This window comes from Coenobita brevimanus, chromosome 106, assembly GCF_032717465.1.
Source record: "Coenobita brevimanus isolate Jiangsu-jjx chromosome 106, ASM3271746v2, whole genome shotgun sequence".
Taxonomy (NCBI): Eukaryota; Metazoa; Arthropoda; class Malacostraca; order Decapoda; family Coenobitidae; genus Coenobita; species Coenobita brevimanus.
Window position 1 is genome coordinate 637848 of NC_137059.1, and position 24885 is coordinate 662732.

The following is a 24885-nucleotide window of genomic DNA, read 5'->3' on the forward strand; positions in this document are numbered from 1 at the left end:
GAAGGAAGAGGGAAGCTTCAACCTGCAGTCCATCAAACTCACCTGGGGCTACAACTACTACAATATCGATCCCTTGTAGATTTAGTCTCATCTAAACTACCGTACATACTGATGGTTGCAAGAATGAAATACATAATAAGTGATGGGAATGGAGTTAACAGTGTCTTTTCTATATTATGGAAAGGAAGAGGGACTAGGAAGCCTCTTTAATCTGGTGTTGTATTTTACTAATTCATACTGTCCCCAAATGATTTTATTTAGCTTTGGGAGGCCTCATGTACTGAAGCAGTAAATGAAATCTGCAGTATATCTAACCTCTCCAGTTCAAAAGTCTCTGTAAAGTGGAATAAAATGGTCTAAAGATAGGAAGAATTATATACTGCATGCCTTCGTTTTGTAGTTGGTTTGCATTTTCGAAAATTGATCATACAATGAATTTAGCATTGTGGAGAAAATGATCATACATTGAGAAACTGTGTGTTAGAGAGATTGTATAAGTGAAAATAACAATGGTTAAAGCAAAAATGGCCCTAAATTCTCATTGATTGTTTGAAGGAATGGTCAAATACTGTACCAAGTGGTCATATGACAAGGGTGTGTTGTACAAAAATGCAACATCAGATTGAAGGGATAAACTGACGGAAAAAAACAGCCTTTGTGCCATCGTGTTTTGTGCTTTGTTTTTTTAGTTAGTCTGATCACTTGAATGCAGTAGGATGGCACAAGTTAGCAATGTACACGTATGGTATTGTTGGAGTGGCTTGTATATACAGTATATTATCTTCCGGCTTGCCTGAGCCATGCACCAACTATTTTCATGACACGAGCTTATTTCGTGTCCTAACGAAGTGTATTTTTCTGTACTAAATAGGGAAAATAATAAATAAACTGCTGTATATAATAGCTACAATTGCTCCCCTACTTAAAAGCTCAATTGGGGCTGAGAGTTTAATTTAGATAGTTCATAAGTCAAAATTCATTAACACTTGTGGCCACATATTGTACCTTATGCTTTTTAAGATATCTAAGTGGCAGCTGACGTCAAGAAGCCCCACACATTAGAAGTTTCATTCACACCACTAGCAAAGTTTGGGAGAAAATGTTTTCAATGTTTTGCTACTTGAAAACAAATTTAGCCTGTATGTGTGCTGTATTGACCAAGAACATTCATATTTGCTTCCCAGTAAAGGTGCAAGTGTACACATTATAAGAGCATAAGTCCCGAAATAGCAGTTGATGTAAAAAAAAAAAGAAAAAAGAAAAAAGTTGGGTTGGTGCGTGTGACTTCTTGAATGCATTGGAATACTGTACAATAGTAAATGTTTTCTTATTTTTATTAAAAATATAGCCCCATAAGTGCTCCTAAATATTAAGTTTGTACACTATATTCGAAAATTGGTAAGCAGGGGAGCAGGTGTATATAATGACTATTTACCTCTGCTTTGATGTAGGGGTGTAGGATGTTATATATTTAGAAAGCAATGCAATTTTCAGTGTTGATACCGGATGGCTGTGAGTTGTTTTCTGTACAAGTTGCCAAATGTATTTTATATGCGGAATTGAAAGCGACATAGGAAACCTTGTGTGTTTGGTAATGTTCAGAATCAAACATCCTCTCTATTCTCTTAATTTAGAGCTCTGTAGGTTTATTCATAATTAAAGATTTGTAAATATGCATGGAGTGTTTTATTATCAAAATAGTCAAGATATTGGCCATGTGGAGAGAATGGAGAATGACAAGGAAAATGTATGTGAAGTGGTTGGTAATAGAATGCATAGGTACATTGGAGGAAGGGGATAGCAGTGATGATAGTGCAAATGGGTGGCTGTGTTGGAGAAAGTGAGTGCTACTAGTCTACATAGTGATGCAGTGTGTGCTGTTAAGGTTATAGGTGCATGAGTCAGTATTATAAATCACTGCTCAAAGCAATGTAAGACAATTTGAACTGTCTTAGGATATCAGTGTAAGTGCATGGCTGAAGGTGTGTGGTGATGCATGTGCTTGTGTGTGATGGTCGTTGGTTGGTGCATGTGTCAAAGATGATAACCAAGTCAATATTTACTGTAACTTACAAAAAGACAGTGCTCATCAGAAGAAACGAGGTATTAATGTGATGGTGTCTTTGAACTAAACATATGAGTGAAAGTTTGTGAGAGTTTGGAGTGACATGGTGCGTAAAGGAGGCTATCTGGTGCGTGATGAAAGTGATGGGCGAACACGTCATAGCTATTAAAAATCAATGTTCATCAGAGGTTAGAATGGTTTAGTGCTGTTTTTGGACATCATTGTAAATGCATGCCAATGTGAGAGAGTGTGGTGGACGTAGCGGCGCACCAACAGTGAGAAAGCGTGGTGGTGCGTGTTGGTGCATGAATTAAAGGGACTGCCTGGTGCATGAGAATCTCTGGCAGATGAATGAACTGATATTTAATAATTTATTGGAGGTTAAGGCAGAACCGCATTCAAGGATATCGGTGGATATGACTGTGATGGAGTGTCGGTGTGTTGGTGCGTGAAAGGGGGCTAGATTGATGCGTAAGCAGCGATGTGTGAGTCAGTATTAATTTGCCATTACTCTCAAGGGAGGTTAAAGTCAGAACTATGCAGGAATATCGGTATAAGTGCATGACAATATGAGGGAGTGTGTTGGTGCATGAGAGGGGCCGACTGGTGCGTAAGAAGAGGCAGCGTCGATATATATTAGAAGGCGATGTTCTGTTGAGGTTAAGACAGTTATAACTGTGTAAGGATATCGGTGACAATGTGTGTGAGTGTGTAGGTGCACGAAGGGTCCTAGAGTGACTTGCGTGTACGTGCGTGAGTGCGTGCGTGCATGAGTGTGTGTGTGTTGGTGGTGGTGGCTGGGGGGCGACGGTCACCAGATGGCAGTGCGCGCCGCCCGACATTGTCGAACATGGAGCAACTGGAGAAGGCGGCGCAGTTATTGATGGTTAGTTCAATTAACACTGGAACCAGCTGTATTGTATACGAGAAACAGTGCATTGTGAATGGTTTATGAAGGCTGTGAGGGAAAGAGAAAGAGGGAAATTGTGTTACAGCCAAGTGTGAGTTTGGGCACCCTGGCTGCGGCAACACAGGATGTAAACAAACTGGAGGCAGCTCTTTGTGTCTCCCACCTGGACTCTCTCTACCTATCATCACTATTTTCATACGTACTGTTATCAAAGCTCACAAATGTCTCCTCCATTGCTCTTTTTGAAATGAAAGATAGCAACATCAGAAGTATAATCTCGATACACGCTGGATGATAGTTGGGAACTCAAGGAGGAAATGTCTAGCTGTCAAGTTGACAAGTCAAAAAATTTAATTGCTTCCTCTTACGTTTTAAATATTTTGTTCTCTTACATAATGGCCTTTTCCACCAATTTCTGGTAGTTTTTATTATATTATTGTTATACCTGGTACATACAGTTTTCATTTGCCTGAAGTAGACCCACATTAGGCATATGCAGCAGTTTTAGTTGTAGATTGAATTATAATTTGGAAAGTTATAAGAGATGGTGGACTTGTTACTGGAAACCTGCATCTGCATTATTTGATTTGTACTTTTTCAGGGGAAAGCACAGTTCAAATTAAAGTGTTGGAGAAATTTTATTTTCTTGTATTTTTTTTCTCATAATCATTAGGAACTGGTTTGTAGATGAATTAGCCAGTAGTTAAGTGATGCTAGAAACTGTTCTCTCCAATATGCCAATTGTTTAAGTTATAGTGGTAGATTTGGATTAAAGGTTCCAGTGTTCACCATTTTTACTTTGTCGGTTTGGTGTGTTTGTGCACGTACTCAGAAGGCTATTGAAAGGTGTGTTTGGATCCTCAACTAGCCTTATCTAACTCAGCATAGAAACATAATATACACAAATCTCAGCGCTGTACTATAATTGGCAAGTGCAGCAACACTGGTGTAACTTGCAATACTTTGGTGATAGAAACTCCGTGTACAAACAGCTAGATAAGGAGTTTATTACAAGCTCACAGTAAAATAGTCTGCCCGACTAGGATGTCTGCTATCAACTGATGCAATAACGCCGTCTTCAGGCGTGGGAAAGCATGCTGACCTAGCAAGTTTAGTGGGGGCATGTATGCATTACATATATCACATCGGGGTAGACTATATTGTGGCAAGTGCAGCAACACTGGTGCTGTACATTCCTCACCAAGATACCTCATTCCCATCATAATCCGGTATACATTCCTTAGATTAGCTGAGATGAGGTTAAATGCCTCCATATCAGTGTGTCCTCTGCCATTTGTCTCCCTTGCCTCCACCTCACACCTCCATTTGCAAATGTCTCTCCACTCCATCCCTCCACCTCATCTTTGGTCTCTCCCTTTCCTTTCCCCCTTTGCCACATGTACAAGTGCTCTTCTAGTCAGTCTCTCATTCTCCATCCTCCTCATATCCTGTTAATAGTAGGTTAAGGTACAGCATTTTCAGTGACACCTCAGTTTGTTGTTTTCAGTTTCCCTGTATTTGTTTTTCCAGGCACCACCAGATTTGGTGACATCAGAACAACGACATGAGGCAGAGCAAGTTTTTCTTCAGTTAAGGAATACAAAAAACCCATTTAATTTGTGTCGGCAGCTTTTAGGTAAGTTTCCTGACTGGAGTGTGTTGTTGTTGTTGTCATTATTATTGTTGAGTTAGGCTTGTCATGTAGTGTAGTGCCACCTGAAGTGAAAAGAGTAATAAAAAGTAACTTGAAGGATGAGAGAAATAGGAAGAGAGGTGGGGAGATACAGAAAAAGAATGGTAAAGGTGAAGGAAGACGTAGGCAACACAACAGCAGGTAAGTGAATGATAGTTGCCATTACCTACCACTTGACATACCTGTACTTTGCAGTTGTAGATTATGCAGTGTGTCTCATGTGCTAGCTGGTGAATTCTTTTGAAAGAAGTGGCATTTCTGAGAAACACAAGACAATTCATTCATTGCCAGATGCCATGTATCCCAAACGGGGTGGCCGAGGGCTTAGAGTTAATTGTTTTACAGGGAGGGGCACTAATCCTCCACCAACCCCACTTGACACGTAGGGATGCCAACAGCATCTGGTGTTCCCAGGCGGTCACCCATCCAAGTACTAACCAGACCCAACAGATTTCTGTTTTTACAGTAAGCCTTCCATATGATGAACTACTGGTAACAAATTGTGTTCCTCCATACAGAGACGTCACAAGTGGATTATTTGCTGTTTGAGGCGGCCAGTCTGCTGCGTGTGGGTGTGATCCGAGAATGGCACGACCTCAGCAAGGAGGACAGCCTGCAGCTAAGACAGTACATTGTGCACTATGTGGTTAACAGGCGCAACATTCCACACTATGTACGCGAAACACTTGTTCAGGTAGGTCATACATTTTTCCTTCTTATTTTTTCCTGATATTGTTTCGTGGTTCACAAAGATTTTCAGAATATACGTATTACAACATTTAAACATTGTAATAGGAAGTACTATTATGCAGTAGGAGAATTAAAAATGGTGGGAAAAGTCAGACTTGTTGATGAAGTGGTAGGTGCTACTCCTCATTTAGTCAACCATTATACAGTTGTTCACTTGTAAGATTGTAACATTGTAGCATAATTTTGTCACTTATGGTACAATGCCCGGTTTCTCATCATACTCTTGTTTTTTCACTTGTGCAATCACAGCGATACTAAATTAGTTATACAGTCAGTTTTCAAAACACAGCCCACTCATAAAATGAGGGTGTGTTGTACCGTACAGCAGTTATAAAAATGGAAGAGTGTTTACTGAAACTAATGGTGTCTTGGTGTAGTTCATTTGATCCCATCTGATAGAGATCTTTAACCCTTTATTAGCATAGTTGATGGCCAGGTGTAGTCAGATTGAAGAGTTGATTTGATTAGTAACCAAAGAACATTTCTAATGCATAACTTAGGCTCGTCAAATTCCAACTAGCAATGAATTCATATTTGAGTTGTGTTAGTGGACAAGTTCTATCAGATGAAGACAAACCAGCTATTATATTGTTAATAATTGAAGTGCGTTGTACCAGGTAATTGGCATTATGGTGAAGCGAGGCAGCGTGGATGACCAAGGGCAGGACCGAGGGCAGCTGTTGACGGAGGTGGAGCAGCTGGTGTCATCCGGTGATAACACAATGGTATGTATCCACTGGGCATCAGGGAAAAAAGTAAAAAAAAATAATAATTATTATTCTTTGCTCAGTAAAGGCCCAAGAGCCCTTGCTGCCCAGGAAATAACCAAATGTAGTTCAATTGGGGGGTTAGTTTCCCCATTTAGGGTGGGCAACAGTACTGGCATAAACATAGTAATGCCTAACAATGCAAAAAATAATACTGTTGAATCTTAGTTATCAGTCATTGAAGATAGTTATCATTATCATCATCATCTAATCCATTGTTGTCCCATGAAGAGCGTAGGAGCCCAGGGCTAGGCAAGTTGGTCCTGACATATAAGGTGAGAGTGACCAGCCTCACTCATCCCTGAGTGGTATTATGTGAGCAATAAACCCCAACCACCCCTTGGATAAAAACCTGCACCGGCTCAATCCAATCGGAGCGCCTTAATTGCCCACTCAACCACCAGGCAACATAATTTGGTCATATAGTTACCACCCAGTGTAGTAAATGGTTTCCTGGTGTACAGGAAACCATTTGGCTTGTCACTCAGTCACCTGTAGACAGAAGGAAGAGGAGAGAATGAAGGAAAGAAGGAGAGAAGAGGAAGGATAGAAAGAAAGAAGCGAGGAAAGGGGAGGAACCTGACAGCATCACTGCATCTTTTGACCAGATGGTGAGTGCCCCCGTGTTAAAAAAAAAAGAAAAAAGGTTTATGGCACATAAGTGGTGCTGGAGCTGCATGGCATCCATCACCACTGTTAATTGCCATCAGAAGTGCACAAACAATTCTTATACAGTATATGCTCAGAGATCTGGACCATATATGGGGGAAGCTTATTCTGGATCTTTGAAAATCTGAATCCTCACAAAGATTAACCCCCCTCCCAACTGCTACTCATTAATTATAATTGTCACAAGTAGGCCACGATCTAACTTATTTAGGAACTTTAGCTTTCTTGGAGACTTAGAACAGTATGCTTCTAAACAGCACAATAAGCACTGCGAATACCATGAAAATTCAGTCTAAATCACACACAGTTGGCAGGACATGGTGTGAAACTGAGTCAGGATGGCTGAGTGGGGGTGAGTGGGGAGTGCCTATGTGCAGTACAGTACATCATGGTTTGGATAAAAGTGCAGCCTGAATCCTTGCAAAATCCAGATCTTTGAGGTCAGGATCTGAAGCATTTACTTGGCATGTGCAAATTGGCTAAGGACTTATGAAACAAATGTAAACATTTGTATCTGTATGAAGGTTGCCTATCATACAATAGCCCTGGCTGTTGTCAGTCATATAAAGTGTCAAGTGAATCCCTTTTTTTAGCGTATGATTGGGTGCAGCATCATCAGTGCACTGATGCAGGAGTATGCAGTCACAGTCAAGTCGACAGATGTTGGCCTTACATGGGAGACCCACTTCAAGGCAAAGAAGCAGTTTGAGGTGAGATGCATTGGTGCTTTTGTAGTTGAAGGTTTAGTTTAGTGTTACCTTAGATATTTTTTATTTAGTATCCCCTTACTATCACAGTACAGACAGTCCTTTAATATGACCTCAACAAAAGACAAATGGGAGTGGCCAGTAGCCTGCAGTCCACTGGGGTTGCAAACAGTAGCAATAACCCCTGTAAAGAAAGGGATGCCTTCACCTGGTGGCAGCAGTATGAACAAGCTATTTAATAAATGTCCCTCAACAACCTGTTTCCCCTAAAGGAGGATGGTGGACTGCAAGCAAATGGCAGCTTCAGCCTGCAGTCCATCAAGGTCATGCCTAAGTAAGACACGGCCCACAACAGCAACAAGAAGCGATACAAATGTGTTCTTTCTCTTCCGTAGGGCACAGATCTGCGTCGCATCTTCCACTTCATTGTCAACATGCTGGGTGAGGTGGTGAAGGTGGAGGGTAAGATGAGTGCAGAGCTGTCAGCGCTGTTGCAGAAGCTGCTGGTTATTGCAGAGACCACACTTACATGGTCATTCATATCCCTACACTATATCCTTTTATGCTTTATACAAATAACTACAACCAGGGTGGATGGATAGGGTAAATGTGTGTTTAAGAAACTCCATACTATGCTGGGTGGTAATCATATAACCAAGTGATGCCTGGTGGTCTAGTGGTTCAAAGTGCATAAACTGGATGGAACCCCTAATGGTTTATATCTAAGTAGTGGTTGGGGTCTATTGTTCATATAATGCCACTCAGGGATGAGCAGAACTGGTAAGAAAGTAATTGTTTAATAATTCACTGATAGGCAGACACAAAGGCACAGTTCTTTTATATATTGCTCATTGTCCAAGCTCTTCATGACAGTTTGATGGGACCAGAATGTGTCACTGTGCATGACCATAATTGAGGTGCAGGAGAGAGTTGCCTTCAAGTGGTGGCACTGATGTGACTGGGTGGAGGTGCTGCCAGGCTATGCAAATGTCCTAAGCAAGAGGATGGTGTACTGCCAGAGGACAACATAAGCCTCCAGTCCACTGTGTTCACATTCAGAAGAGCCTGAGATTAAAACTTCTGTTGGTGTCACTAAATTGCTAATGTCACAAGCACATATGTACGTTGTCCTTAGCTGTGTATTCACTGCCAAAGCGTTTGATGAGTGTGTTTGAGCAGGACCAGAATCCATCACTTCGCCCAGGACAGCAGTGGCGCGACACCTTCCTTGATCCAGCAATCGTGCAGCTGTTCTTCAAGGTAGGTGTATTACATGTGTATTGACCATGTACTCTCTATTAACTTACATGTCTCTTGTGTGTGTGTCTGTCTTTGTATCTATAGCCAGACATTTTAATTCTGGAAAGGATGGCCACAAATGATGTGGGGTGTCCCTTTTCAGTTGTACTGGCGAGTGCGTGATGACTGGGAGCTGGGCCACCATGCACTCAACTGTCTGGTGCAGCTGGCCTCCCTCAATGGTGCAGTGCTCATCAACAGACAAGTGCGCATCAAGTACCTCTCACAGTACCTCCAGTGCCTCTTCTCATTGCTGTCAAGGTGAGTTACAGCAGCCACCCCAAATGCCTGTTAAAAGGCGGTGTTTTGTAAGTCCCTTCCTCATGATAGGTCGCATCCCATTCTCATAAACAGACCAGTGTGCAGGGATGCAGGCCGGGTTTTGTTATGGGGAGGCCTCTCTCTCACACCAAAATGATAATGGCGGCTTTGATAATGGTGGTGGCGATTTTTACTATCATAATGATGTTTCTGATAACAATGTTGCTGATTATGGTTTGGTAATGTCAAATTGCATGCTTTAATTTTGACCGTTTGGTTAATGGGAAAAAGTTGATGATGATGATGATGATGATGACTGTAGTTCTTTCACCATAATATGGCCCAGATGTTTGTCATTTTGCAGCATATTTCATGTACCCTGATGGCAGAAAAAGACAATGCTATGGCTCTGCATCCGATCTATAACACTTCTTCACAACTAGCATCATATTCTAATGTTAATCTCTTGTTACAACTTGGCACTCAAGATAGGGAGATTGCAGCTTTAAGCCAAATTAGAGTAAAAAGCATTTGTAGTATCATATTCAAGTGCTAATATATTGAGACATTTTTTGCATGAAGATGGAGAGATGTAATTTTTGGTTAAGGCAGGGTAAACAGAGTACTGATATAGTTTCTCTTCCCTGCTAATTTTGGATTAAGGCAGGGTAAAATGAGTACTGTACTGATATAGTTTCTTTTCCCCTGCAGTACAGAGATCATAGAGAAGGAGGTGCTCGGCATCAGCAACATTTTCCGCAAGTTGCTGCTGTTCTTCCCACCATCAGTACTGGTGGCCCTGCCAGAGGAGATGCTGCGCCAGCTAGTTGACCACCTGACAGCCCTCACATGCAGATTTGCTGAGGGGGCATCACATGAGGAGATGGTTAGTTGATGCCTACTTTTTTTTTAATATATATCAGTATGTTTATTGCCTCAGCCAAATAAAATTGTGGCACTTGACAAAATTAAATAATTACATCATATCAGCCCAGTTTAACTGTATGCATGGCAGAGTTCAGTTACCTATAAAAGAAGAAAAAAAAAAAAATCCAGATTTAGCAGAAATTTTTTTAAACAAGACGTGGTGCCAAGGCACAGCAAACCCATCCCTGGCAGTCATTTCAGTGCTGATGTATAAGCACAACAGGATACGGTATCTAGTCAAAGATGTCACATATCAAATTTGGAGTAAATTAGGTGAAAATTAACAATTTTATGCCCTTTTGAAATTTTAGGCCTGACCCACATGACATTGACCCCCATTATTGGTGACTGGGGTGGGGGGGGATGACCTCCCTGATGTCATGAGGCATGTTATAGGATGCAGATTTGAAAGATGTACCTTTAGGTTTTGGTTTCGTGTCGATATGATGAGTTTGAAAGTGAGTTATGGCGATTTTTTTTTTTTCTCAGCCTGGGCCTTCGCCCAATTTGGCCCAAAACTTAATGAGGTGATCAGAAGGTCATAGTCAATCATCCCTGTAATTTTAGTCGATATCACACCAGTTGTGTTCGCGTAAAGTTGGTAACAGACAGACAAATTGAGTGAAAACAATACCCATCCCCGAGCCCCTGTGGGGCGGAGATGGGTAATAAACATGTCAGTAAGGTGGATAAAGGTCTTTGCTCAAATTTTCGCTTATGTATATTGCTCAAGTTTTTGTATAGAATTCTTTTTGATTAAGAGTTCCCTAAGTCTAGGGCAAACTATTCTTAGCTAATGTAAGATGTGATTTAGATAGGCATAGTAGCAGTAATGCAGTATAGTACTAAATCAGTCTTTTTTTTTTTTTCATTTCAGTTTGATCTCGGTGATTCATTGTACAATGAAGCCCTGGAGCAGATGTTGCAGTCATGGGCATGCATCCTGCAGGAGAGCAGCTGTTGCAACAGTGCACAGGTGAAGCAGAGTGCGACCATCATCTTTGACTCCTATCTCAAATGCCACCTTGCACCACCAGACGGCACCTTTCAAGTGGTGAGTACTGTGCTGTTTGTCTTTGTTTTCCACGCTGCCCACTCTCTGGTAACCTCTCTATTCAGTCCTTTATCCCTGAGATCAAACTGCGTGACTTCATCACAGGTTTTTTCAGTCTGCCTATCCCAATTTTTTTGGTGTATTAAATCGGTCAACATATCTCAACATTTACATCTCTGACTCATTACACCCAGTAGTTTGTCTTACCCATCTTCATGGGATGGATTTCATTGTTGTAAAATTTTAAAGGCTTGTGTGATGTGTGGAGGGATGGAGTTGAGAGGTATATGAGGGAGGGGGGGGTGAGTTGGGGGGAGGGGAGTCAAATGGTGGGTGACAGAGTGACTTGGAGGCGTTTTGTCTGCGGCCACCCTTTGCGGGATTAGGGCGTCGGGCTATAGATAGATAGTGATGTGTGTTAACCCTTCCCTGTGATACTGTCCTTTATTTGATCAGACAAGTAGCTACTTCAGTATATGAATTCCTTATGTGGCAGTATGTTGTCATTTTTATGTATATATGGTAGTTGTTAGAAGTGAGTTTCAATTAAGTTTAGTATTGTACAAAAGATTGCATTTTATTATTGCAGTTTGATAACAATGTGATGTTTGAAATGGAGCAGACAGACAGAGTAGCCTTCAAGGAGCAGCTGGTCCTAATTGGGCTGTTTGGCAGACAGGTGAGTGGCATTGGTCTACCTATACTCTTTTTACATTAACTTGTCCTAAAATTGCAATACCTCCACTGTGAATGTTGAATTGGAAGACTGCATTAACACTATAGTACTATTCCTTTCTTGGAAGGAACAATTTTGTGAGCTTTTAGCTTTTGGTTCATTCTTCCATTAAAAAAAAAAAAAAGTACAATGAAGGTCACCAGTAAGTAGAATCAGTTAGAAGATACACTGTAGAGTTTATTAATATGTAAGTGTATGATACTGCAGGCCCCAGAGCAAAGTATACCCCTTCTAACTCAGTACCTTGAGGTACACATCACTCGGTTCTGCATGCACCTTTTAGACATGGATGTTTAGGCTGCCTGTTAGGGAGAGAATGAGAGATAATACAACTGATGGTAATAATACAGAGAATCAGAAGATATTATGTTATAAAAGTGCACATGAGAGAGAGAGAGAGAGAGCAATCCATCAATGTATATTACTTTTAGGCACCAGAACACAGTGTGCCGCTGCTAACCCAACTACTGGAGGCGCGCATCACTCGGTTCCGCACACACCTTTCAAACACAGAGGTAGCTAAACCGCCCACTGATGATGGTAGACAACTTCGTGACCTGCATGAAGACATACACTGGCTCCTACTCATTGCAGGTGCAGTACACAGAATTGATGTCATGTTTTTTTATTAGTTGCATGTAGTAATAATAGTAGTAACAGCAGTCCAAGGTTTTATTGCAAGTCTTCTATTGGTGTGTGATTGAACAATTATTCAACTAACATTGATGCGCTATAGATATATGTAATATTAAATTCAGATGCATTTTCTAACCCTGTGATGATATGGTAGGTCATGTGACCACAATGGACAATGAGGGAGAGACAGCACTGATTCCAGCGGAGATGGTGAACTACAGTGTGAAGGCTGCCGGCACAGTGGACCTTGAGGCCACACTGAGGCTGCTGGCTGCACCTGCTCAGATGCCCTCAGATGTACCCAACAGTGCTGCTGGTGACCCACTTGTTAGGTGTGTACTACGACTCAGTACCAGTTCAAAATGATTTTCCAAAATGTACCCTTTGCAGGTTGTACAGGCACCCGAAGCTTGTTTAGTGTAGCCCAGAACAGTGTGAGTTCAAAAGTTGTACTGATTGGTGCATCTACAGGGGTGGAGAGGTGTGACCTGGCTATGCCAGTGGATATGCTTTGCAGACCATCCACTTGTTTGATGTAGTGTTGCTTTTGGGTGACTCTGCTATAAGTGACTAGTCTGATGGTTTCCCATTACTCGGGAAACCATTTACAGTATGGTAATACATTGGACAGTAACCATAAATCCAGCAAACAAGTGCTTATAGTCTCTCTACTCAAACTTGGTCCAGATATTTGTCCTTGTGTGCCTTATTTTCACATGTTTAAGAGGTATTTGAAGAGAAGTAGCTTGGTGGTGGTTCTGTTATGGCCTTCTCATGGTGGAGGAGTTCTCAGGAGGAAGTGAGGCATTGAAGGTGGTGATGATGAAGTAAATATGTCACCCTCCAACATTTGAAGTCCTAGAATGATGCAGATCATGTTGTGGCTGTGTGAAACAGGGAAGCGGGCTGTGAATTACATAATTGACAAATGAGGAAGTAAAAGAGCAGTGTGTTGTTAATGTGCATGTGATTGATTGTGCAGAGAGAAATACTTTGAGACAGTTTCAGCATTTGGAGAGAATGGAGAATGAGAGGCTAATCTTTGCTACATTTCACCTCCAGAATGATGAGTACGGTGTTGCGACTGTGTGAGACAGAGAAGCAAGCTATGAAATCTGCAAGTTTGTACCTCAAGTTAAGTCCAGAGGTTACGTCTTCACTCCTGTGGTTCCTGCGCCGGTTCTGTCTGTCATACCTCCTGCCCAACGAGTCATTCTATACTGAGGTGGGTTGAAAAGGATGACCGTGATGATGATGACAGGTTAATGATGCTTCTCCCCTCAAATATGTCTCAAGGCCTCATTTCTCATAATAGATTGATGATGACCATAATGATGCTCCTACCCTCAGAATGGTTAAGTCCTCCCCCCCCTCCTTCTCTCTCTCTCTCTCTCTCTCTCTCTCTCTCTCTCATGATCCATCCATCCATCATCAATGTTAACAGTTTTAATGATGCTCCTCCCCTTAAAATGCCTCAAGTCTCTCTTTCTCTTGTCACAGCTAAGCGTGGCCCTAACATCAGCATTTGGGCGAGATTCTGAGGGTGCAGCCTGGATCCTGAATTACCTTCTGTCATTTGTGGAGCAGGTGCTGAGGTATCGCAACTGGGAGCAGAGTCTGATTGAGGATACAGTCAGTCTGCTCGTGACAATGGTTGACAGTAAGGAGAGGTGGGTGATGATGATATTTGGCATCGTTGCTTATAGTCAGTTTGTTTTTATCTGATGGAACTGGGCCACCTTGAAAGCTTGAAAACTAAGTCATTGGTGCATGAAATTCAGTAAGCCAACTCGAGCCTAAATGTACTTGACTACACAGTAGCTAGAGTCAGATCCTTGCAGTTTAGAGGAGGTAGTTTGTGACTGGATATTATATTGCCCATTAGAATAGTTTTGTAAATGTGAAAAGGAAGACACTGATCTGTTTGTAATTATCTTATTGTTTTTGTATGCCTATTACTGGGTATCAGTAGGGAAAATAACCTCCATTTGCAGTATCCTATCCCATGTGTTCATTTATAACATGCCAGGGCTCCTTTAGCATTGGAAGTTGCTGATGCTGTGTCGTATCATTCCTTTACACAGGGGTCAGCACTTGGTGAAGACGGAGGGTCTGATGGATTTGGTGCGACTGCAGCAAAGTGGAGACCTGTGGGCCCTCACCTCTGTGGCACAACGAGGATTGATGCAGGTGATGTGTTTTATGCTTTACTTGTTCTTGGATCCTGTCTCACACTATCCTTGGGGAAAAAAAAAGGTCAGGATGATAGTTTTTATGACAGTGGAAATGACATTGATGGTGATGTTAATGATGACAACAATGCCTTAGGCCAGGAACACACAAAGTGGGTGGAAGTTTTATCATCACTAACCTAAGCAGTTAAACGTCCTAGCAGTGGACAGGAACAAACGGCCATTTGGGTCCAAAGAAAAGGGGTTGACAGTTAACTTTTCTTGTTTCAAAGACTACAGGCAGTGACATAAAATGATAATTGAGAAGTTCATAGTAGATGTTTCACTGCATCCTCTGTTGTGGATGCATCCCTTTGCTAAGAACAGTAACAAAGTTATTATACTGCACTGGAAGAGGAGAGGATGGAAAAAGTACCCATATCTTAATGTTTATTTGTGCCACTCTCCCCTGGCCCATGTCTGCTGTCTGTGTGGTATGGTCATGCAGTACTTTTCATACCTCTGTGCTTAACACATTTTACAGGGTCTGGTGATGTGCGCAGCTGCCCTCCCTGATGCAGATGCACGCACACAGTTCTGGTCACATGTCCTGGACCCACCTGTTTCGGCATTCAAGAAGCTGATCTCATCGGAAACCTTCACCAAACGCTACCACGAGGCCGACACCAAGAAACAGATCATATACCACATTGATAATTTTATAGGTGGGTGATTTTTTTTTTCATACATCTCATGTTGAGTTCCTTGAGGGTCCAGCATTCTCACATGTTGGTTGTAAATTCCACTGTCTGTGCTGAATATTTACCAAGAAGTCTCATGTAGGGATGATGTAATGGTATTATAAATGTGAGCTACATGAAGGACATTTGTACCTATCAGATGAAACCAGGATTCCAAGGACTTGAATGGTGAGTAGATGTGTGTGTGTGGACCGTTACATTGGATATACTGTTAAATTAGTTCTCCCACATTCATACCTTTCCCTTTGCCTGGCTATCTGCTCCCTACTTCACCTCTCCTGCAGATGGGGAAATAATGATGCTGATGAGGATGATGGTAATGTTATGATATTAGCAGAGGTGAACCATTCATGTGATCTGACAGATCTCCATATCACCCTCTCACTTCCCTTGTATCAACAACGTTTCCCAGCATCAATTTCTCTACAAACACCTAATCAGTCAGGCTCCTTTCAACATGATCTCCATTCCCTCTATACCATGTATATTTATGTTCATCATTTTGTTTGAAAAAAGAATTGCAAATGCACAACCTTTTTTTCTTACACATGTCCTTTAGTTTCCCGATATCATTCCCTCCTGGTACTCCATTATTACCCATTATATCATTCACAGGACCAGTGCCTACTCCCCCAATCATGTTGTCCATTACAAGCACTCTATAACTCCCGGTCATTTCTCCTACTACTTCATCCAGCTCATCCCAAAACCTGTCTTTGTCTTACTCCTGTCATCACACGGTGCATGCGCAACAATCACTGCCACTATTACCATCCCAAACTTGAACTTGACATACATACATACATCTCGAGCTGACACATTTATAGTCTGTCATTCCACTCTGCCACACTTCATTCATCAACAAAGCAACTCCTTCCTTGCATCCGCCTCGCCCATTCATGCCCGACCATACACATTTTACACCCTCCCACTCCTCCACTTTGCACCCTTTCATCTTTGTTACACACGATGCCATCACGACATATCTCGCACTCTTGAACACATTCACTATTTCCACCCTCTTGCTGCCTTCATCCACACCTCTCACATTCCACGTGGCCATGCAAATCTGCCCATTTGGTTAGAACCTTGGGCAGGTATTGTACCTTCCGAGGCTCTCTGAAACATCTGCCATGATTAGGCCTAGTGATTTCAGGTAGTGGAATCTGGGGGACGCTTAACCCGGCCAAAAACCCAGGTTATGTGGTTACCACCCAACATAATAAATGGTTTCTTGGGTACAGGAAACTATTTGGGTTGTCACTCAGAGTAGAAACCATAAGGCAACACTACATTGAGTGAGTGGATAATGGGTGCCCACAAATGATTAAACTGTTCCCTGCCCAACCTGAACCTAACCTACCCAGCATTCTCTTCCCATCCATAGGTGTTGTGCAGGGCTGCCTAATGCCCACAGCACAGTGCTTGTTCTCATGGCTGGTGGGCGTCCTGGGTGACTGTGTGCGGCTACTGGATCTCTACCACAACTATCCCATTGTGGTGGCCACCGTCCTTGAGCTTTTTGTTGAATGTGGACGACGCATGCTGTGCTATCTCACACCGGTTAGTTTATTAGTGCTGTGGTTTTTAATTTTCTTTCATGTATTTCACTTTGAATAATTTTGTAGATAGACTGCTGCCATTCAGTTTTATTTGACTTAAAGGCCTCGTACAGTATAGGGGTTGAGGTAACAATTTTCCAGCGATCGACTGTAGTTCATTTACAGCTTCAGTCTGGTGACATAATATTAATTTTAATCACACCAACTTCAGATGATTTGATTCATTTTGGTATAAAATTTTTGAATTGTTGCATTTATGGACAGCCTTTATATACTGTACTTGTTCTCTTGTAGTTTTATAGAGGACTTTCCTAAATCAAATCAAATAAACAATAGAAATATTATTGAATTTAAGTTGTTTATTTTTGCTTGTGTTCAGAGTGCCAGCAAGCAGTTGTATGAGGCATCAGTGCACCTGGTGGGTACATACGCCAAGCACAACATTGGGAGGCGGTCACTGGAGGTGCGTGGGGAGGAGGACCAGTGGAGGGACCTGCAGCTGCTGATGGAACTCCTCACTTCACTACTATCTAAGGTGCAGTTGACTCTTGCGTAGTGTCTGTTTGGCAAGTGTGTAGGTACAGTATAATGAAGTCTAAGTCTGTCTATAAGTGGAGGGTTCTTCAGCATCTTATGGAACTTAATAGTGCTTTGCTGCTATCTGTGGTTTTGTTGGCTTCTGTTTAATTTGTTTACTATGTGTGCAGATGTAATGCTGCTTTAAAGGAAAATTTCCATCAAATGCTGCCAGGGATAGAGGGTGGTCTCCTACAGCATAAGTGATTAGGACTCCAGCAGTTTAGCTTTGGATCTCTCGTTCCCCAGTCTGTTTGCTGCCCTAAAAGGGATAATGTAGGGTTGGCTGTTTTATTTATTAAGTTAAAATAGTAGTAATAGTAGTAGTTGCAGTCTCAGGCTCATCTGATCATGAAGCTAGTGGACTGTGGCCTAAGTTACCCTTCTTTTGCAGCCCACTGTCCTCCTTTCAGGGGATGGGGAGGGGATTGAGGGATAATTGTATAATCAGGCAGCTTCATAGTTCTCTCCATTACCCCAAGTAAGAGTTATTTTTAAAAAAAGTACATTAATCCCCATACCCTACCCAGGACTTCATTGACCTTGCCCCATCCGGCCATGGTGAGGACACAGAGGTTGTTGCAGCGGCTGATGTGTGTCTGTTTGGCCTCAACATCATCATGCCACTCATGTCTCGGGACCTGCTGCGGCTGCCAACGCTGTGTTCACAGTACTTCAAGATGGTCACCTTCATTGCCGAAATATACCCCAGTAAGGTGTGCCAGCTGCCTGAGGAACTCATGAAGGTGAGACAAGATGATTTAGTGTGTACAGTCAGACCCTGATTTATGATATCTTTTACTGATGTGTCAGTCCATGGAGTATTTGATTTTATTTGAAATTTAGGTCAATAGGCAAAGCCAGGGTTGTGGAAGCTTGAATACTGCGTGATTGATTTTCTGGCTCACTTCACTGGTCATGCTGTTGATAGTTCTTCCACTTTCATACACTCTCTTTCCTTGTTTTTTGGATTGTGCCTCACACTAGATTAGCCTATGATCATGATATTTTCGCTATTAAGTCCTTTGTATATTAGAAAAAAAGTTGCTTGATATGCCACAGCTGCTGTTCATAATGTAATTTTGCATGTTCTTGCATATTCTACACACTGTTTAATATTGATAAAGATTGGAATTAGTATGTATATAATGCTGTGTTTGTTAGTATCTTACATCCATAGAACTAGAGTCACTTCTAGTCTATGAAGTCTATGAAGTACTCTTCTGTTTGAGTGTAAAGAGCAGTTCCTTACTCACCTTTACATGGGAAAGGAAGATCGTGATGATGATGGAGGTAAGAACAGTTGTAATTTTGTATCATCAATTTGCTTTCAGAACCTGTTGGCATCGATAGAATTAGGGTTAACCAGTTTTGGTGCTGATGTTGGTACTTTGTCATTTGACTTCCTGGTGGTGCTGGGGTCCTACATCCACAAGAACTGTGGCCCAGAGCTGCCCGTCAGACAGGGACTCAGACCCTTCCTTAAGGTACCATCGCACTCCTTGTACATATTGCAGTTTGTTTACCTAACTTGGTAGAGATATTTTGTTCTTTTTGTTCATCTTGTTCAGTGGCAGGGTAAGACTACTGCACAGTTGCAAAAATAAATAAATAAATAAATAAAAGATAAAGGAAAGACAGTATGGTAAACACTGCTGACCTCTTCATTACACCAGCAAAATATTAAGTATATTATTTATAAAAGGAAAACAAAGGTGGACCAGGAGAGAGAGGAACAGTCAGGGAGAAAGACTGAAAGTTGAGAAGCTGAATGTCAAAGAAATGTACAATTCAATATGTTGCAGGACAGTTCACAAAGGTCTTTTTCATGTATCTAATGGCCATCTTTGATCTTATATGGCCCATTTCCCTGGACATGCTGTTGATAATTCACTCACTTCCTTGCACTCAGATTTATTCTTTTCTGCATTGTACTTCACCTTGTCTTTTGGTGGAAATAAGGCTGTTATGATGATAACTAGTATAATGCCTTTCTTTTTGTCAGCTTGTGTTGGACTTGATATTGTCACAGCAGATCAACTCGGATCTGCTTCAGGCGGCGTCAGCAGCGCTCTACACACTAATCTGCTGCTTCCAGGTGGGTACTGTCTACCATCACCTTCACGCCTTCACTCTAATAATGCCGATTATATATCTTCATATTATCTCCAGGCTGGAGGGGTTTAGCATAGCTACTATTACACATTCTACTTTTCACGTAGTACTCGGTTTGTTGTTTGCACCCAGTGTTGTAGAAGCATGAATCCAGTGAACTGCAGGCTTCAATTACCCCTCCTGCAGTTCATCATCCCTCTTTCACAGGATACTGAGGAAGTTCAGAGGTGTTTTTATAAATGGGCAACTCAACTGCCTAAGTATATCAGTGCCACGGTTTACAGGCATCCGTCTCCAGCACCAAGTACTCCCATTATACATTAGTGTGGTGTTAATGATGAGCCTACACATGGTTGTGCTGTGCACCCTAAGTGAAGCAGCTGCGGCGTCCTCTAGGAAGTCAAACCTCTCCATATTTCCCAGCAATTTGCTGTGGGCAAAAACACCAATCTGACCCTGGTAAGGTGCTGTCTACCACAAGGAGGCACCGGTTCTTTGCCATATTGTCCTGTATCTGTAGGATGGTCTCACAGAAACAGTTTTTCACTTGTGGTGGACAGATCTGCTCAGCAGGGCAGACCAGGGTTAAACAGTAATAAATCAGTGTTGATTTTAATCTAATCCATTTTGTGTTCTCTCTGCTTGGCCGACCCTCACCAGGCTGAGTACCAAGAGCTCGTTCAGGCGCTTTTGGCCGGCCAGACGGATCCGACTACAGGGCAGCGGCTGGCTGAGGCATTCACTCAGCTGACAGCGAATGTGGAGCTGACCGCAGACCGCATCAACCGCATCAAGTTCAGAGACAACTTTGAGAAATTCATTGCCAATGTCCGTGGATTCCTCTTCGTGAAGTAGAGAGGCAGCCATGAAATTTGAAGTGGAGTGGAGCCAAAATTTATCTCTTGCAAAGTACAGTACTGTACAGTGATCTCAGAATTCATCCATTTTTGAAGTAGAGCGGGAGCCCCAAAATTAGGAGAACAGATACAAAATTCATCCATGTGTGAAGTGCAGTGGCCTCGAACTTCAGCTGTTGGATAAGTGCAGTGGCCTCATCTCACTGTGTATGCGTTGGTGACCCTGCCTTGGGGAAGTGGTGTTGTGTGTGTGTTGGTGAACTTGAGGAAGAGAGGCTGTGTGCGTGTTGATGACCATGATGTATGTGTTATGAAGTGAGGAAGTTAAGTGCACATCACTAACCTTAAGGAAGCGAGATTACTTGTACACTGTTGACCTGAGGAAGTGAGATGTGCACATTAATGACCTTGAAGTAAGGTTATGTGCACACTATTGTTATGGGATGTGAAAATGTTCTCATTAGTAACCTTGAGAAAATGATTTTATGTGCACATTGTTGACCTGAGAATATGAAGAGGTTGTGCATGCATTAGTGACCTTGATGTGAGGTTATTTGCACATTAGTGACCTTGAAGAGAGGTTGTGTGCACATTAGTGACCTTGAAGAGAGGTTGTGTGCACATTAGTGACCTTGAGGAAGGGTACATGCACGTGGGTGACCTAAACTAAGAAAGGCTACATTGTGATTCTTTTGTTTCCCTGCCAGTGAGCATCATATTTTTTTTTGTCTTTCATTTCCAGTTTTTATACAGACTGGAAGAATTATTACACCAACGTATGAGTGTTTTTTATGGAGGTGATAAAACAGTTTCAGCCCATCTTGGGCCGACTGTAATACCGGTATATCTTCTCAGTAAATAACACCTCCATATGTAGGTGAAATTTTTCCATCTGAGCAGTTCACGTCAATGTGAAGCCGTGTTACACTTATTATTATTATTTATGTATATTATTTTAATTGTCCTTGATTTTTTTTCCCCAAGTGTACTATTTGAAAAGTACATTTAATTATTAGTTACCGGAAATGAATTTTTTTGTTAAATGTCTTTGTCCTGTTTTGATTATTTCGTGGCTAACTATTTGTCCCATTTCATGCTTATTTGTGAATTACATATAATATTGTCATCATCATCACATTCATTATAATTATCATAATTGATAATTTAGTGTAAGTGTGAGCAGGTTTTTGCTTGCAATGTAGCATCATCATTTTTTACCACAGATTCTGAGTTACATTTTCATCAGTTAAGGAAGCTTCTTAGCACATCCTCCTTAGTGATTTATTCTTCATATTACACCTTATTATTGCCATTTATTCTTATGACACCTTATTATTACCATATATATCTTGTTTATTAGACCCCTGGGACATGGTTGTAGAGGTCATGGGTTGGAATATAATGTGACATACACTTTTTAGTTCAGGTCTTAGAGGTGGCCAGAGGTTTTTCTCTCCTGTAAATGCTACCAGGGGCATAGGTTGGCCTCCTACCCTTACATATTCTGGATTAAGCTAGCCTGACCTTGGGTTTGCAGTAATTTGAATCCAGTTAATGTCCCTTTGAGTTTACTCTGTGCTTTCAGTTAATTTTATTCAACTTAGGAAAGGCCTCTTGTATTGTAGGGGGTTATCGAGGCTATACCTAACCCCTCCAGTTTGAAAAATCTCTCCCAAGCTGAATAAAAGCCTCAGGAAATGGCAGGAAAAAATGACAAAGACATCCCAGGTCCCAGTGAGATAGAGATTGATATACAAAATGGTAAGGTGTAATACACAAAATAAGTTGCCAAGGAGTAGGTGTTACGAACCCCAATTAAACTGACGAGGATACAAATCTTTGTCCCTTTGTAAATACTTATCATCGCCCAGTACAGTGCTTTTTTATGTGTATATATATGAGAGATAGATTACAAGAGCATATGACTTAAGTTTACTAGATAATGCAATTTTATATAATTTAAGTTAGAATCTCTTTCTCTCAGTCAAGTTTCTCTGTCTGTGCAACTAACTCAAAGGGTTGTATTCTGGTGCGCATAGGAGATTTCATAGCAACTCTGCCTTACTAGTTTATTTTGCATATTGATGAATGTCTCAGTGTTGGTAAGGGATGCCTTCATGAGGTTGCATGATTATGACCAGGTGGAGGAACTGCCTATATAAGCAGTTATCCCGTACTACCCTCCATGTTCCTCAAGAAGAGGGTGATGAACTGCTGCCAAAGAGCAGCTTCATTTTACAGTCCACTGGGTTCATGTTTTAAATGAACATGAGGCTGCAACCACTACTGCTACTACATTTGCTAAATAACACCCCAGTCTGAGTAACATCCTTGTGACGATTTGATCCCCAAAGAGGTGGCTGGAGGTTTTTTATTCATGTAGTGCCATCAAGGGAAGTAGGCTGGACATCTACCATAAAAACACTAGACTACGAGGGTGGGATTCTCAGACATATTTATGATCAGTTCCTTGTTGTAACGATAACTTACTTTCGCAGGAAGAACTGGAGACATGAAAAGTTTCTTTGTCATCCAAACAAATCAGCAGTGACAGTTTCCCTCTCATAACCAAGAATTGTTTTTGCCAAAAGAATGGAAAACATTTCATTCCCCTGCCCTTATTGTAACTGTATTGTTATGAAATTACTGTATTTTATAAATAAACAAATGATATTCCTAATGGAAGAAGAAAAAAGAAAAAAGTAAATTACCGTATTTTTTCATTCACTCATTTATTTAGCGCTGATTTTTTTGAGGTACATAAATATTTGGTCAGTGCTTGTTGAATGCCCTACAACTTTCTGTCAGCAAGCACTGACGAAATGTTTATGTATCAGTGAGAAATCAGTGCTGAATAAATGAGTGAACGATAAAATATGTGAGGAAGAGAGGTGTGGCAGTTGGTGAGGCTAGGGAACTGACAAGAGATTGAGCTGGCTGGATGAATGTTGTGAGAAGAAGTGCATGGTCAGGGATTTGGGACCCTTTTTAATGTGACACCGTCCGAATTGACTGTATCGGATACGTGTATGTGACGCTACAGAATGTGGTGAAGGTTTTTGGCGTATCAGATAGAGCCAGGATTCCAGGGGCTTGAATGACGAGTGAAAAGAAGCGTGGCCTATTGGACTGGATAAACTTGGGCTGTCTGGACCTTGCTACTCCTAACCCTGCCATAAGGTGAGAAAGGAGGTATGGATGATGATGATTTTTTTTATTCATTAGGAAGATCATTTATTCATTTATTACATGAATGGAAAAGTGTATGGTAGGATACTTATTGACAGAGTTAGAGAAAGAACAGAGAAATTAGTTGGAGAAGAACAGGGAGGCTTTAGGAAGGGAAGAGGTTGTGTAGATCAGATATTCATTCTTAGATCTTTAGTGGAAAAGTTTCTAGAGAAGGGAAAGAAGTTGTATGCGGCTTTCATGGATTTGGAGAAAGCATATGACAGGGTGGATAGACCAGGATTGTGGAAAGTGTTAAGAATATATGGAGTAGATGGGAAGTTGTTGAATGCTGTGAAGAGTATATACGATGCTGCGAAGGCTGCAGTGCGTGTGGATGGTGAACTAAGTGAATTTTTCTCTTTGAAAGTTGGTTTGAAACAGGGATGTGTCATGTCTCCATGGTTGTTCAATCTGTACATGGATGGGGTAATAAAAGAGATACAAGGTAGGGTAGTGGATGTTGGAGTGGCCCTGGTGAGAGAGGATAGTGTTTGGAAACTCCCTGTACTGTTGTTTGCAGATGATACTGTGTTGTTGAGTGAAGACGAAGGGGAGCTGCAAGGTTTGGTGGATGAGTTTGAGAGAGTGTGTAAGAAACGGAATCTAAAGGTGAATGTAGGGAAGAGTAAAGTGATGGTCTTTGAGAGAGGTGAAGTCAGTGAATGTACAGCGAGGTTGGATGGTGAGGAATTGGAAAATGTGAGTATGTTTAAGTACTTGGGTAGTGTGATGAGTAAGGATGGAGAGACAGGCTGACGAATGAGGATATAAAGGAGCGTTGTGGTGTTGATGTGGATGTGATAGGAAGCGTTATGAGGAACACACTGAGGTGGTTTGGCCATGTGGAGAGGATGGAGGGTGAAAGACTAACGAAGAGAGTGTATGTGAGTGAGGTGGAGGGGGGAAGAGGGAGGGGGTGGAGAGGTATATGAGAGAGGGGGGTGTGAGTTGGGATCAGGGCAGTGAAATGGCGGGGGACATGGCGACTTGGAGGCGATTTGTTTGTGGCCATCCCAAACGGGATTGAGGCGTCTGGCAATAGATAGATAGATAGAATTTCATAACAGTTTGGTAATAAATAAGGGCAGGGGAGAAAGTTGAATGACTCAATCGAAAATCATGGCAAAAAAATACCACA

The 24885-nt window shown here is 41.6% G+C and overlaps 1 protein-coding gene across 1 annotated transcript; it reads left to right on the plus strand.

The window, feature by feature from the left end:
- The first annotated feature begins 2915 nt into the window (after positions 1 to 2915).
- Positions 2916 to 20514, plus strand: LOC145416429 (exportin-4-like). The gene is made up of 23 exons (XM_080285377.1): positions 2916 to 2951; positions 4506 to 4611; positions 5187 to 5362; positions 6036 to 6143; positions 7448 to 7564; positions 7957 to 8113; positions 8709 to 8821; positions 8964 to 9121; positions 9833 to 10007; positions 10926 to 11102; positions 11692 to 11781; positions 12270 to 12432; positions 12629 to 12806; positions 13537 to 13699; positions 13975 to 14144; positions 14559 to 14664; positions 15190 to 15370; positions 16794 to 16969; positions 17348 to 17503; positions 18075 to 18290; positions 18879 to 19031; positions 19550 to 19642; positions 20320 to 20514. Exons 1-23 carry the CDS (start codon positions 2916 to 2918, stop codon positions 20512 to 20514), a joined length of 3363 nt encoding a protein of 1120 aa, XP_080141503.1.
- The last annotated feature ends 4371 nt before the right edge of the window (positions 20515 to 24885 follow it).

What these genes read in the sequence shown, in the direction of transcription:
- LOC145416429 (XM_080285377.1), top strand. Translation starts at nt 2,916, where the DNA reads ATGGAGCAACTGGAGAAGGCGGCGCAGTTATTGATG. An exon ending in AGGCAAAGAAGCAGTTTGAG is followed by an intron (nt 7,565 to 7,956) that starts GTGAGATGCATT and finishes TCTCTTCCGTAG; the next exon opens with GGCACAGATCTGCGTCGCAT. An exon ending in GTCATTCATATCCCTACACT is followed by an intron (nt 8,114 to 8,708) that starts ATATCCTTTTAT and finishes CTGTGTATTCAC; the next exon opens with TGCCAAAGCGTTTGATGAGT.